This window comes from Branchiostoma lanceolatum, chromosome 5, assembly GCF_035083965.1.
Source record: "Branchiostoma lanceolatum isolate klBraLanc5 chromosome 5, klBraLanc5.hap2, whole genome shotgun sequence".
Lineage (NCBI taxonomy): Eukaryota > Metazoa > Chordata > Leptocardii > Amphioxiformes > Branchiostomatidae > Branchiostoma > Branchiostoma lanceolatum.
Window position 1 is genome coordinate 8,411,616 of NC_089726.1, and position 15,428 is coordinate 8,427,043.

General features: G+C 44.5%; 1 protein-coding gene across 1 annotated transcript; it reads right to left on the minus strand.

Annotated features, from left to right (window-relative positions):
- Positions 1–56: 56 nt before the first annotated feature.
- LOC136434819 (uncharacterized) lies at positions 57–15,222 on the minus strand. The gene is made up of 3 exons (XM_066427887.1): positions 13,407–15,222; positions 3,238–3,381; positions 57–2,827 (listed from the first exon to the last, which is right to left on the minus strand). The coding sequence occupies exons 1-3, from the start codon at positions 14,772–14,774 to the stop codon at positions 2,276–2,278; spliced, it is 2,064 nt and encodes a 687-aa protein (XP_066283984.1). The 5' UTR covers positions 14,775–15,222; the 3' UTR covers positions 57–2,275.
- Between the last annotated feature and the right edge of the window lie 206 nt (positions 15,223–15,428).

Consider the following 15,428-nt stretch of genomic DNA (forward strand, 5'->3'; position numbering starts at 1 on the left):
ACAGACACCAAACCAAACACTGTAAACTTAAAGTAAAGAACAAGAAACCCCACACCTTCCTTTATTGCCTTTATTTCTATTTTTCCACTACAACACTTATCCCCCTTTATCAAAATGATACAGTCTTGATTGAATGTGTCGTTTTTATATACCACTTTGTGCATCAAGTGTGTTTCATGTTTCTATAACTTCAGGTATGAAGGTAAAAAGTCAGCAATTGCTTCAGTTTTCTACATGGTGTTGTTGTTGCTGAGTCCTTGTCATCAATGTACATTTGTGCAGTATAAAACGTTTCTATGTCGTACGACTAGTAAGATTACACATAATTCTTATTGATTTACTTTTGAATGATATACCAAATTGTGTTTCTCCTAGATGATAATTTCAAATTATACAAAACAACCCCAAAGTCCATCACCTTCGAACAATTTTCTATTTTCATCACAAAATAAGATGTTTTTCTACATATTTCAGAACGTCGTTCCCTTATCAGAAAACAGTACAAACACAGCATATTGCATGCAGTTGTTTGATACAAATGTCCTCCAATTTTCAACGGGCATAGATAATTCGTTGATAATTCTAACCGGTGGGTGTTCCTATTTACAGATATTTTTTCATTGAATAGATGGACAGATACATGTTTCAACTTAAGTACGTCTCATGTGTGAAATCACACCGCAGGGTACGGGTACAAAATGACGGGTACAAAGAGGATATCAAAACAAAACGTCCCAGTTTTTGTAGAATTTCTACAAGTACAGTCTCGTTATGTATTCCTCGTGTTATAGTTGTTGGTTGCCACCACATACATGTATTAAGTACTTAATGATTGCTCCATGGGATCTCCTGATCAACATGCGTGTCTCAGAGTTTTAAGTATAAAATCGATCAATGCGGTCTTCAATAAAGATTGGTGATGTTACCACCACGTTACGATAACAAACTTGGAATAGGTACTCAGCCTTCTATATGGTACATCCTAGGTAGTTCATAGACAGGGCACAACATGGTAATTACACGTGAGGTGTTCGTCAGACGAAAGTTATTCTCACAGTCAAATTACACCGCTTATGTTGAAGCTTGTGTTAATCTCGTGTGCTTTGACGTACGACACATATAGTACAACAGTTCGTTTTGTTACAATCAGGACGAGCTCATATTGCCTGAGTGTCATCCTGTTTAGTCCCAGGCCCTTCACCAACTAGTTTGACACTCAGGATATAGTTCATAAGGTTTCCACAGTCATAAGTACACCTCCACTTTACATAAGTAACGTTTCAGTTTTTTTTTTCTTTTTACATAGAGAACTTTTACAGATGACAGCTACAATCGACTCTACTATTCGTTCAACATATCCACAAACGTTCGGCTTGTATATACACCTTTGTACACGTACATAATCAGACGTAAAATTACCGGTAGGGTCCATCTGTGCCGGTTTAAAACTTAATAAGAACGAGTTTTGACTCGTCTTATAACTTTCCTCCAACTTTCCTCCAATACCCCAAAGTAAGATATGTACATTCTGTCTCCGTCTAACACTTACCATTAGTAAGTACTAGGTCGTTTTTGTTAGGATTCTATACTTCCTTCAGCACTATATTCTGATTAAGTACAGGACTGTAAAACTCAATCGTAATGTGTGCCTTTTTCATAGACAAAATCTCGTCTTAATATAGATAGATATAAATACAAATTCATTGACATAATGTATACAACGTATTGTGGTTTTGGGATCAAAATTGGACAACTATTACACCTGAACAGTTTGGTACAACACAGACGTGCCTTTAGATCTATGGGCTAATTTTCTTGTGCTGGTACCTAGATGCAATTTGAACCGAATTTTGAAGATTTGATGCACATTATTTCTTTTATGATTACCTTTTTAAAGAATAGGTTACATTGGACGGTGTGTACCATGGTCTCAGGTAATCATATGCAGTAGACGCTCCGGCGTTTGGCAAGCAGTAGAATTGCATAACGTACATGTACGCTGTTTTGAAAATTTTGAGAATTTCCGAAAACATTTCAAGGCCAAACTACCGTATCTATGTTAGAGACAAAGGACTCCCGGACAAAAGTCTGCATCGTGCAACATGATCGATATGGCACAAAATGATTCCAACAAAGCGAATATCCGTACGTAACAGATAAGGTTCAATTTCATTAAAGCAGAAGTCTACATGTAGTATAGACGCTGCTCAGCGGTTGGGATGGAGGCAAAACATACTAGCGTGGAACACGGTGCGTGTGTGTCGTCCGATCCACACTATCTAGAAGCGCCAGTGACCGTCTGCAGTTCTGTGTCCAGTTTGTCGGGATCGTCCTTGCTGTTCCTTCGCGGACAGCACAGCACTTCGACGCAGCGACAGCAACAGCAGAAACAGTAACAGCACGGACAGCAGTCGTTCAGCGCTTTTCTCCACGCCTCGCTCATGGTGAAGAGGATGAGCGGGTTGACGCAGGACTGGAAGTTGGAGAGGTAGAACCCCGCGTAGTCCAGGATCACCATGTAAGTCCTGTACTTCACCAGCACGCTCTTGTCCACCACTCTCCACAGGATGGTGCTGACGTGGTACGGCAGCCAGCAGAAGGCGAAGGCCAGCACGAGGAACAGCACGACCCTGGCTGTCTGGTGGCTCTGCTTCAGGTGCAGCTTGTGGGAGTCCTTGGCGTCCTTGTCGTGGTTGGCGGCCGCCGCTAGGCGTCGCGAGCTGAGGCAGAAACAGACCAGGCCGAACAGGACGGGAAGGCAAAAGTAGCAGCCCAACAGCCACCACGTCTTGATGTCGTAGTAGGTAGCGGACACCTGTAACATCACCTGGAGAACGGTAAAGGTACATCGGCAAAGTTCTCACAGGTTTGGCATTACCTATTCCACATACAGACAGACAGAAAGATAGACAGACAGACAGACAGACAGACAGACAGACAGACACGCAAACACACACACACACGCAAACACACAAATACACACACACACATACATACAAACAAACAAAGACAGATATACATACACACACATACATACAAACACACAAACACAAACACACACATACAGATTGACAGACAGAGAAAGAAGCAAGCCATGGGCCAAAGACAATATTTCATTCATATAAATATACCAGTAGTTAGAAGGCGAGAAAGCCCGTGTAGCAACGCTACCTATCGACTACAACGAACTTGTCAGGGGGAAATGAGGATCGTTTCTGCTCCCTCGATCGCGCTTACCTTGGGAATGCCCTTGGTGACGTTTCGCGGACAGACGGCGTCCACGGCGTTGGCGGTGCGGAAGAGCGTCTGGTACCAGCGGACGGTGGGCGGGAAGGCGTCGGGGACGGCCAGGATCAGGGCCCCCAGCCACACCACGAACACCTGCGGGGAACAACAACTCGTGATTCAAGATTCAAGAAGACTTAATTGGTTTGTCGCAGTTCGAAAAACTGAATTAAAAATCAATGTGCAAACAATTTTGAGTCTGCAGTCGACGTGTAAATCATCTTATATATACCCAAAAATATATTAGTAATAGACAATATTATTTCAAGAAATATAAAGAAGAAATATGTGAAGATCACATAAACCTAAGATGACAAATATCGAGAAGTCTAACCTATACACAAGTTTACAGGAGTCATTGCAGATGTAGTAAGATTGCTCTTTTGCTTTATCACCATGACCTGTACGTAGCCTTTAAGGGCATAAATGTGCAATAAAGGTCTTTTCTGCATTCAAAATCATTGGAAATACAGTCAATCCTATCTGTGGACTTTAAGGAAATGGTCACCGGATAGGCAGGTGGCCATTATAGAAAGGATCCTTATAATACTTGGGTCAATGTCAAGATAATCTAAACATGTAGTGCTGGTATAAAGCTACCTGTCAAGCTAAGGAGGTTTCAAATAAGTACAGACCACTATTCGGAATTGCTCGGTCATTGACACCTACATGCATATGAGTGGGCTTCGATACCCGGCAACAGTTTCCAGGTAACAGTTGGAAGAACGTAGTTCCATATTCATAGAATATGAGGTCAGAAGTTGCTAGGGGTTGAGTGTTAGGTCACGGTTGCTACAGACAGGCTACTTTGTGTACCCTTTAGCATGTAGGTTGGTGCCCACGGCGCAATGCATCTTTCTACCTACATGTTTCGCTTGTCTATGGAATGCCTTATCTACGTTTCGCACATTTTGGTGAATATATCCTATACGCAAATTTAGCCTCCGCATTGGCGGAGGGTTTTCAGTGTCATTCAAATTTCTCTCACGACCGTGCACAAGTGTTATCGGCAGTGGACACACGTAGCCCAGACGGCTAAATGAAGCCAGGCTTATTCTTCCCCCAAGTTCCTTTTCTAATGGCCTTACTGGTGAAGTGAAGCGCGCGGCGTATCGGCAGCTCGAGTTATTTACTACCCATTAACTCAAGCAATGAAGGCTGCACGGCGCAGTGGATAGGCTTACCCAATAATCGTTACGTCTTCTGCACAAACCGCACGCGGATTATGTCCGTAAGTCGTCAACTTTAGGCTAGGATATGACCAACCCTCAGATGGGGCACGTGCCTTTGATACAAATTGGAGCAATTGTATACATTTATGGAAAGAATTCACTGTCACCTTATCTGAAATGTTGCAAAAGCACACTAGGAAATTTGGAAGCTTATTAGCATGGCTGTCATTCAAAAGAGTACGAAATCTAGAAATTGAGCGTGCTTATCACCCAACCATGGAGGCTGCATCAAGCAAAATTGATTGATGTTCAGCCAATCGTATCGTAACTATGAATAATCATAAGCGAAGCATGGCGGATGATTGACAGCTAGGACCATGGGTAGGTGCATCCTGCTGTTGGTATATAAACACAGAGAGAGTCAGCTGCAGGTGATGTTGGATTGCTTTCGATCGATTGTCCTTCTGTTCAAGTTCAAAATCACTTTCTATCCCTCCGTGTGACAGCGTATTAGACCGAACGGTTACTTTAGGCTCTTCCCCTAAGGTATTGGGTAAAGACTTTCCTCCTTGATCCGCACACTCCTTAAACAGCCATTGGAAACGTGCACGTGACCCTTAAGAAGATCGAACAGGTATAGTTCAGAAGTTGCATTCTTCGATTTTGCTCGCTTCGTAGGGTCTGTGGGGTAACCTATTCCACCGCCACCCGCCTAATTCTTTAACAGACATTGAAAACTTATTCCTTCTACCCCCTTTCCACTAGAAGGCGATCGCTGAGTGGCCGTACAGCGACCAATTTTGGATTTGTGTAGCGTTTGATTTCATAATTGGAATATGATGCGTACGCAAGACATTCAAATGACAACAAAACAACCAAAACATACAATAATTCATTCCCCATTTATGAAATACGTTGAGCGATCTATCCAATCCTTGGTCGCCCAGCCGTCGCAGCGCCGCGGTCGCATTCTCTAGTGGAAAGAGGGTGTTAGCAGCCATTGAAAACGCGAACCTTAAGAGGACCGGACAGGTAATTTGGAATGCCGCGCACTTGAACACTAATGCCCCGCCGGCGGAGATAACTTTTCACCCGGAGGGAGCGATATGGATCGGGATCGATCTACAGAGACCTTTAGCCGCCGATGTAGTGCTGTTGCTCTGTCTCACTTCTAGCTGGCCATTATAGAGGGCGGCTATCAAACTTCACTTTGGTCGGAGTCCCTGTGGAACGATGTGGGTTCATGGCGTGGCATAAAAGAATCATTTTCTTTGATGTTTAGTCGACACGCGGGACTCGGAATTCTGCATGGTTAGCAGTTATCCGATGAAAATGTAAACTGTTGAGAAAGTTTTGAATTACAACAGACATGTTGGTGTATTTCTTCTACACATTGTAGAGTGTAATTTATCACCATAACTATGCGTCTTGTTTGTTTTTGTCTCAAGAAATGAATTCTAAATCTAAGTCATTTGTGCGTGCGGCTGTTGGTTATAAGGCTATCATATAACGTTATCGATAAATGTTTGGATGTAAAATTACATCAACATGCAGCAATGCCTCATTGTGTAATAGTAGTCCGTTGCACCAATTATTTCCCGCGGTTTCAGGTCTGCATCGTATGTGACCATTGGCCACTCAGCGACAATACGGCTGTTAAAAGCCTGCCGGCCACTCTTATTCCCCAAACCACTCGTCTATCTGACATTGATCCAGACGAACACAGGGTCGGCCAAAGTGAGGAACGCACACCAGGGCACTCTGGGAACGAGGGTATCTTCGTTATCTGCTTTCCGACCACTTCGGGATGGAAACAGATAAACCTAAGCGCCCTTCCTGCGACTTAAGACGACCTCTCGCGACTTAAGACGACCTCTCGCGACTTAGGACGACCTCCCGCGGCTTAAGACCCCCTCCTGCGGAGTTAAGACGTCTCCCGAGAGACCATGTCTCGCCCTCACAGAGGAGATGTCGATGATAGAGTGTGAACTATGGGTTTAGGGATATGGATCTCTAAATGCAGCTCACTTATTCTTCTACTTGTCATGACATGGATATGAATGATCATGAATAGGCAGACGCTAATGTCAAGACCATATGGGTCCCGCTCTTTTGTCATTCTGTATATGTACATGAAACATTACAGGTACATGTAAATGAAAATTTTTGCAACAATCTGTATATCTTGATTGTACTAAAGAAGAACGGACAAAGCTATACATGTATATATGCCATCCATTGTACCTTATTATAGGCTTATACAATTGTCGCGCAATCAAGTTCTCTGTCTATAGAGTGCGCTGCTATAGAGTGTTGACCTCTCGGGGTGGGGCGTGAAGCGCGCTAGCATTTTTGTAAGAGCGTAGAGTCTTCGGTACATGCTGCAGTACAAATGTAGGTTTACGACCCAGCCTTAAGTGGATTTCGGACCAACGGTACGGTGGTTTACGAGCAATATTTCTCTATCTAAAGGAACCACGGGCCGACCGATTATTTTGAATAATCCACAGGCCACCACTTGTGGGTAAAATCAATAAGGTTTATGGTGTTTTTCCATAAATATATTGCAGCGCAATGTTCACGGCTTGGCCGGCTCCTGTTCCGATGACAGGAGATGGCGATAATTACGTTCCAGCTAGCTACGTAACAGGCATTGATGCCCCTGAAGCTCAAAAGTTGAGCTCCTGGTTCCAATTCATAGTTGGTAACTGGGAGGCCCCGGTTCAATCCTGGGCAGGACATCTAGGTTGGGGCTGCGCCCGTCTATTGGAAGGGATGAAAAATGGGGGCCCCATTTCAAGGAGGTGCCTCGAGTACGTCAAAGGGCAAGGGATAGCAACCCTCCCAGGAATATACCCTGCTACTGAAACGGCAAGGAAACTTGCTGCCTTATGTGCCACTAGGCACAACAAGGGTCTGAACGAACGTAGCTACCGTGACGTAAACATCCTTGGTGAAACCTACCACAAAGTACGTAGTTATCGCCTAACAATAAGAGGTTTAATCACGTCATGTGCGCCACGAGCCCCGCGTGTAAAATCCCTTCCCGTGTTGTGATAGATTCATCTAGATGTTTGGATGAACGCGCCGTTCTTTGATAAGAGCATCAGCGGTAATTCTGGGCTTACCGAAGCAGTGCTCAAGTCTGGTAAACCCTTTAAGCCTGACTGATGAACGCTTTAAGAGTAGGAAAGAGCAGATGCTATTCAGAAGGAAATTCCTCAGTAATTCTGTCACGAGCTAGCTTTTAGTACCTTCGTTAAGAAGGTTACGTTTTTTCGGGTGTGTCCGTCCGTCTGTCTGTCTGTCTGTCCGCTTGTTTGTTTGTTTGTTTGTTTGTTTGTTTGTGGACAGCATAATAAATGAAATCGTGGGTGGATCTTTATGATATTTGGTATGTTGGTAGGTGGTACCAAAATGAAGAAACGGTAAGATTATGGGCTCCTAGCGTCTTTGTATAGTACTGCAGCGGAGATTTCTTTTTATATGTCGTTACTACCTTAACCGATACGAATTCAGATAGGTTTTCAGAATAGAATTTCTCAGCGAATCACACTCTTTAAAGGTCAGTATACTTGCATCGTTGAGTGAGGAGGGGGGTAAGAAAGACTTTCCAGATGTCACATTCTTAAATAGACGTACAGACGCCAGGCGCACAGCGGGCAGTGACCCCGATTTTGTATGAGACAGTCGAGGGTTCAGATCCGACCTGCGCGCTACTGTAGAGTGTAGCAGTTATCTAGGATGGCGCAGAGTGAGTCATAGTCCTCTGCTCATTGTGATAATTGAAAAGAGCAAGGGCGTTTCCTCGTGACATTGAACGTGTAGGTACTGCACAGCTCAGAACATAGCGCTACACTTAGAGTTAAAGTCTTGCAGCGAGAGTTAAGCAGATTGAAAAATAATGCTATCAACTTACTGCGTAGAGTTTGACGACTTATTATGGGTAAACATAGAACATTCTGAAGGTCATATGTGTCAACCGTAGATGAGTATGCATTATTAAGTCCTTAATAATAGATGGCATATTCTTTGTAAAAGAAAACATATAGCTAGTAGTTGACGGAAAGACATGTGGTTATTGAATTAACATTGTTCCAGCTATTGGACTTGCGCAAGTGCAATGTTTATTCGACATTTCAAGTCAAATAGATGGAACAATGCACACTTTTAGATTAGAGGGAGGGGTCCTAGCCCGGCGGCAACTAAACGTGACATCAATAAGTGACAAATTTAAGGACAGAAACTGAGAGGCATAGAGACATGGAGGAATGAGAGATGGAAAGAGCGAGAGAGGCGAACCTAATTTTACGATTCATTAGATTGGAAATGCACAGCAAACACCAATATTATCACGGGAGCCAATCTGAGTGAACGGCGTACTCAAATTAATTAGTGAACCATCCGGGATGGAACCAACCCTCCTGGGACGCCACTTTGTTGATGAGACTTTGATAGTGTGAAATGAAAGTCTATCAGTGCAATGAGTCATTACGAAGCAACCCCATCCACTAATTAAAGAAACGTGCTCTTGCTTCTTACATGTCTTATAGGCCGATGAAATTCAGTACTTACATTACGGCCATTAGCATATGTGTTTTGATGTTAGGATTTCTGTTTGCTGGTGATACCCAGTGTTTTGAAAACTCCGGACATTCACCAACTTCATCAGTAACTAGAGTTCCACGAACACATTATCTTCGCCAAATAATCTAGGCTTATCATGGAAAGTGATTAATATTTACGTGCTTATCACCCCCTGCAAATTTGATCATGCACCATACCATTTGGACGTTATGATTGGGCGAATGAGTCCAGTCTAGATAGGGTTAAAAATCATTTGGTGGTACAGGACTAGTATATGTGTAGAGTGTGCTGATGTATGTTATAACTGGTCATCAAAAAATATATGTTGATATTATATGGGCCACAAAGGTTCGACATGGCAGTGTTGAAAGTTGAAATTGATGATGAAATAGTACAGTCAATACATATGAATAGAATAAATCTGGCACGTTTTTAGGTGTTTTTAGTCAGGCTTTCTATTTTGTCCCTATTTCGTTATGTCGCCAACCGTGTTGAATAAAAATGCTTAAACTGAACACGTCAAAAACCAGCAGGACCCACACCTCTGCTTGGAGAATAGTTTATTTATTTGACCTACATGTACGTTTATGCAAGGCTATCTGTTTACATGACTTGACACTGTCCCATGTCCCATTGAAAGGCAGTGGGTTAACAAACTTTCCTTACTAATTATGCAAATTAGCTCCTTATTTGCATAATTAGTCATTGATAATGTAAAGCACCATCCATTCCTCTACATACCAAACATCACGACGATCTGTCGACCCCTTCTCAAGTTATTCATGTCCGAATGTCAAAACAAAAACACCCACTGCAGTTCTTAACAAGCCGCTAGGTGGCCCAAATTTACAGAACTTACTTTCTGTGGCATGAACTATCTACCACACAAAAATCATGACCATAGCACTTTCAGAAAATATGCCCCTAAATTTTGAAGCTCTGCTGCAGTACCTTTGGTACCCGCTAGAAGGCCCATTATCGAACTTGACCTTCCTTTCTGTAAATCCTACCCATCCACTAAATATCTTAAGGATCCATCAACAGCATCTCGAGTTATGCTGGCGACATACAAATACACATCCACACAAAGCCCGCTGCAGTACCGACGGAAAATACCAGGGGAACCATTTTTGAACTTGACCTCCGTTTCTACAACATCTACACACCTGCAAAAAAATACTGAAGATCCATCAACGTTTCCGTCACTTTTTTTGCCTACAGACAAACACACAAAAATGCAAAGTCCGCTGCAGTACTGTTGAAAAACGCAAGGTAAACCATTTTCGAACTTGACCTTCCTCCACACAACCACTACACACCTACCAAAAATCATAAAGATTCATTGAAGTTTTCTTGAGTTATGCTCCTGACATACATTCAGACCCATCCAACAGATTTTTCAACCGAAAACATAATCTTCTCCGAGTACAAGTAGTCGGCGAAGATAATCAAAGAAACGTTTTTCTACTTCTTATATATTACTAGTAAGCTGATGAAATGAAATGCTGTACTTACATTACGACCATTAGAATATGTGTTTTGATGTTAGAATATTTGTTTGCCGCTGATACTCAGTGTTTCCAATATTCCAGACGTTTCCCAAAGTCTATGCAGCGATTAGTCCCGCGGTTTCGAGCAAACCAAGGTGACATTTCTAGAGCAAATACAGTACTTCGGATTGTACGATTACTTTTCCCTCGATGACGTCAAGCGAGGATTAACATAGGAGGCGAGACCATCCAACGTCTATGTCGCTAGGTTACACTATGCAATCATAACCTCCTTTTATGTTGCTAGGATACACTATGTACTCATAACCTCCATTTATGTCGCCAAGTTACATTTATATGTAATCCGCTTCAAGGCAGAAAGAATGCCACTTATGGTAGTATGTAAAACCCACGTACTGTAGCGGTGACATTCGTGGTACGATAGGCTTACGATAACACTCTGAGTGCATTTTTGGTACTCTCCAAGCAGAGGTTCGGCTTCGGCTTGTTTTGACGTCATTTTAGGCGTTTTTTTATTATCGGGCTTTCTATTTTTTTCAGGTTTCCTTTTTGTTCGCTAGCCAAACAAAACAAAACAAAAACAAAACATGACAAAATAGAAAGCCCGATAAAACGCCTAAAAAGACGTCAAAACAAGCCGGAGCCTCACCTCTGCTTGGAGAGTACATCCTTGGGACAGCTGTGGTGGATGTGACGTACCAACTTCAGCTGTCTTGTGACCGAACATTTTAATCTCCAAGCAGATGCAGAAAGGAAAAGTCCTTCTCAGAAAGGCCCACTGTCCCGGTTCCGCGGAGCAGTGGGCCTTTCTAAGAAGGAGCTTGTGAAATGTTACGATTTCGTCTTTCTACATCTGCTTGGAGATTAGGAAAACCTTGCCATTAATCGTTTTGATGGTCCAGTCTGTCATAGCCTCGCTGACGACATTAAAACAACGTAAGACGGATGTGACAACGCCCGTAATGATGGACTGACGTTTGAGTCATCCTTTTTTCATTACGTCCTTTTAGTTAGAGTACATCATTCTCTTTACTTATTAGTTCTTAATGCATAATACATGGAGCACATAATGAAATATTGAAAAGTGCTGGGAGTAGATAGTTGTCCGTTTAAAAGTTTTATAGTTTCTCGGTGAACATAAAATGTACTCTGCACACGTATCAATGCCATGATGATCTCATGAGGTAACACTGAACATTTGTTTTTTTTTTCAGACCAAGATATGAAATGTCAACTTATCTTAATGAGACTGACACCGTAGCGTGCTATCCAGTCCCATGCCTGAGAAATTTACGATAATGGCCTGTAGTTCACAGTGTAGGGACAGGGGGCTCTTCTGCACAAATGGCGTCCTTATTGCTGCGGTTGTGCCACAATTAATTTCGAATATTATACACCATTGTACCCTCATACGGATCCAGTGATGAATAATTGATAAAACTGCATAATATAGAAACATTCATTTCTCCGTTTGCTCGGACAAGGTTTAAAACCTACACGTGAGTCAGCGCGATGTACCAACATGTATTGTAATCGAGACTGACTGTGGATACTTTAATCATGATATCTGTACACGTTATGTTATATTTTCTCACGCGCCTGAGTTGACCCGACACCAAGATAACATTCAGAGGAAGGAATGTAGAGTGATTTCCAGTCTAACGGAACACGGCCCACGTTTTAAAACATGGCGGAAAGCCAAGGGCACAGCTAAACCAGCGGTGGCAAAAGAGTTTGGGCGTATTTGATAGTTTGCGGTACCATGGTGATTTCAGGAAATGAAACAGCGTCTGACAAAATTCAGTTTGTTTTGTTTTCAAAATTGTCAACCGAGAATTTTATGCATAAACAACGTTATGATTGATATGATGAAGAATTTCATTAAAGATATGACTCTTTCTGCTCTCAGAATAGTTAAAATGCATTGTACGATCGATGTAACGAAATTTTGTTACGTTACAAGCCAAAATTTCATAAAACGCTCTTTATCAAATTATTCATATCAAATACTTAGTCACGTCACCTCGTTAGAAAAACCCTCTCCTTACGAATGACACTGTAATTTCCTACCCAGTTTTGCGGCAGACATTGCTAGTGTTGTTCGACGTAATTTTCCTACACTGCATTATGGCATCAAGGACATCCGGTAGAAAGATTAAACTCCGCCATGCATGTATATTTTATTGTAGTGGATTGTCCTAATAATTGTCTGGAACATATCCCGTGGCCGCAGTGCTGACTTCGGCACGAAGGCTTACCCTTGCCAAGAAGCTTTAAATATTTTTGGCACGCTCGGTTCGTTTAAAACAAGCAGTAATTCGTGGAAACATGTGTTGGCTGATATGTGACAGCAGAGGACAATCACATGAAACTCTATACTCGGGTGTTTAGACAATGAGGCTGTATATATGGCCTTGGTCTGGGGGATAGATAGCTGTTGTGACAACTACAGAAGGGTTGTTATACAACCTTACCTAGACCCACAGGTATTCTGGAAGCGTTAAGGGTGTTACCCGATACCCTAGCCCCTTGAGAGTACGGTATAGTGATGGACGATATGTCACAGAAATGTCAGTAAAAATGCATGGGATTTGGGCTCACCTTTTCCCTGTGACAACTGCAGAGTAGTTAGTATACAATGTTATGCTGTATGAACCCGCACGTATGCTGTATGGTATTAAGGGTGTTGCGCGATATTCAAGCCCTTTAAGGGTACCGGTATATAATGATGGACGGTATGTCACAGAAAATGTCAGGAGATTTAGGCTGACCTTTCTCTAAATTCTGCAGCAGTAATGATAGGCGATATGTCACAGTGAATGTCAGTAAAAGAGCAGCAGATTTGGCTCACCTTTTCCATGGTTCTGCAGCAGCTTTCATACTGCTCGTACTGCAGCCTGACGTTGACTGACGCCCGGTAGCGATCCACGCTGAAGGCGCAGAGGCTGAAGACGGTGACTCCCAGGGAGAGGGCCCTGAGGACCGGTAACCCCCGGCACACCACCTCCACCCCCCAGCCGGGGAAGGGCAGGACGTCCGTGACGGCGGTGTAGGCGTTCAGGGGGACGTACAGCACCACCTGCAGCAGGTCGGAGGTGGCCAGGCTGGCGATGAGGATGTTGAGAACGCTCCGCATGGAGTAGTGTCTGCACACCGTGCACAGCACGCACAGGTTCCCGATGCACCCCACCAGTAGCGTGAAGCACGACACGCCCACCACCACGTAGTCTATGGGCTCCCCCACCACGGAGGCGTTCCACGGGGCGGCCGTCCACGACATGGTGGCGGAAGGAAACCCTGCAGTCGTTGCGTTAGCGCCGTTCGTGGCAGCCGGTCCGCCTGTGACCGCTCGGAGGTTATTAATGGGGATGTTCCGATCCGCGACGCTGGGATTTTCCCGCGGGCTCTGCCCAGGTGAGGTGTAACCTGTGTCCCCGCTGTACGGCACGATCCCGTCTACCACGACCCCGTCGTCTTGCACCGTACCTGTGATGACGTCCACGTCTGTGGAATTAATAATCGTGTCACCCGCCGGCGGCTCCCGGGCGCTTGGGACCTTTCCCGTTATAAGCTGTTGGAAGGTGGTTGCGGTAATGTTCGCAGGGGTTGAAGTTGAAGCCGCCGGGGATGGAACGCTGGGTGGCTGCTGCAGCGTTGCGTTCGGCGGCTGTGCGCTGTCAGGCGTATGAGTCACATTTAGATAAACAGGCCACTCATCCGATGCGCTGTTATAGCTAGGTGTGGGTTCGCCCGGGCTCTCCGTTCTGTTTATGATTCCAGATGCGTTCGCAAACGTGGGCGTCAGCGTGGCATTCCTTACCGCACTGCCCTCTGACCCCTCACCGCTCGCATCTGTAGAATCGTCCCTGTCTTTCCCAGTCCCACGGGAATTACTCAGGTTGTTGGCTGCGCTGAAATTTTCCCTCAGAGGATCCAAACTCGGCGGCAAAGTCGTCTCAGCGGCCGCCGCTTTCCCAACTCCCTCCTCCTGCCCGTCTGTATTATAGAGCTTGATGGACGTTCCGTTGTTCGATGTGTCGTTCCGCCATATGGCAGGTTCGATAGGGTGAAAATCACCCCCCTCCTTCCCGATCTCCCCACCTGCCACTGTAGCCGCCGACTCCTGGGCAGCCCCCGCCCTACTGACAGCTCCAAATGTCAAAATTAGCGTCACTAGCACCGGGGCAACGCGACAGCCTGCCTTTCCCGCTCCAACCATTGTGTATACGCTGGATCGGGCTGTACCTGAGGATTAGAACACACCGGATGCTGCACTCCTCCTCAGATATCCAGGGATGCTGCTCCGTAAACCATCACAAGTGGGACGCCACAGTCACGTCGACAAGAACACTAACTAGCTAGCTGTCTTTTTCTACTACACGCACGGTCTCGTCGGTAGGTTCTGCAAAAGCATTACGCCTGGCTGATGAAATAAAGATGGAGACGGACACATAAAGCAGGGTGCGGCTGAAACACACTCAGGAAACACTCTGGTCGGGATTGCCGCGGCGCGAGCTCAGCTCGTCAGAGAGATGAGAGAACGATAAATTCCCCCGATGGCGATTGCTCGCCGAAGATGTATGTTCCCTGCTACAGCCGTCAACAGAGCGAAATCCTCGCCATAAAAACTGTTGGAGGACGCCGCGCTGGCTCGCTCTGGGTTTACACATACATACACTCTCTCTTTGTGACCTCACATTTGCCAGATTCGTCACAGGGTCCGACAATGCATATTGTGCATGGCTGGCCCTCAACCCCAAGGCGCCCATAGAAAAGGGTTTACATTATTCCTGTATTGACAGAAGGGCGGAATTTCCGTCTCGGTACACTACACACCAAAGAAAAGGCACATGTTTGCGCTGTCCCTGACGAT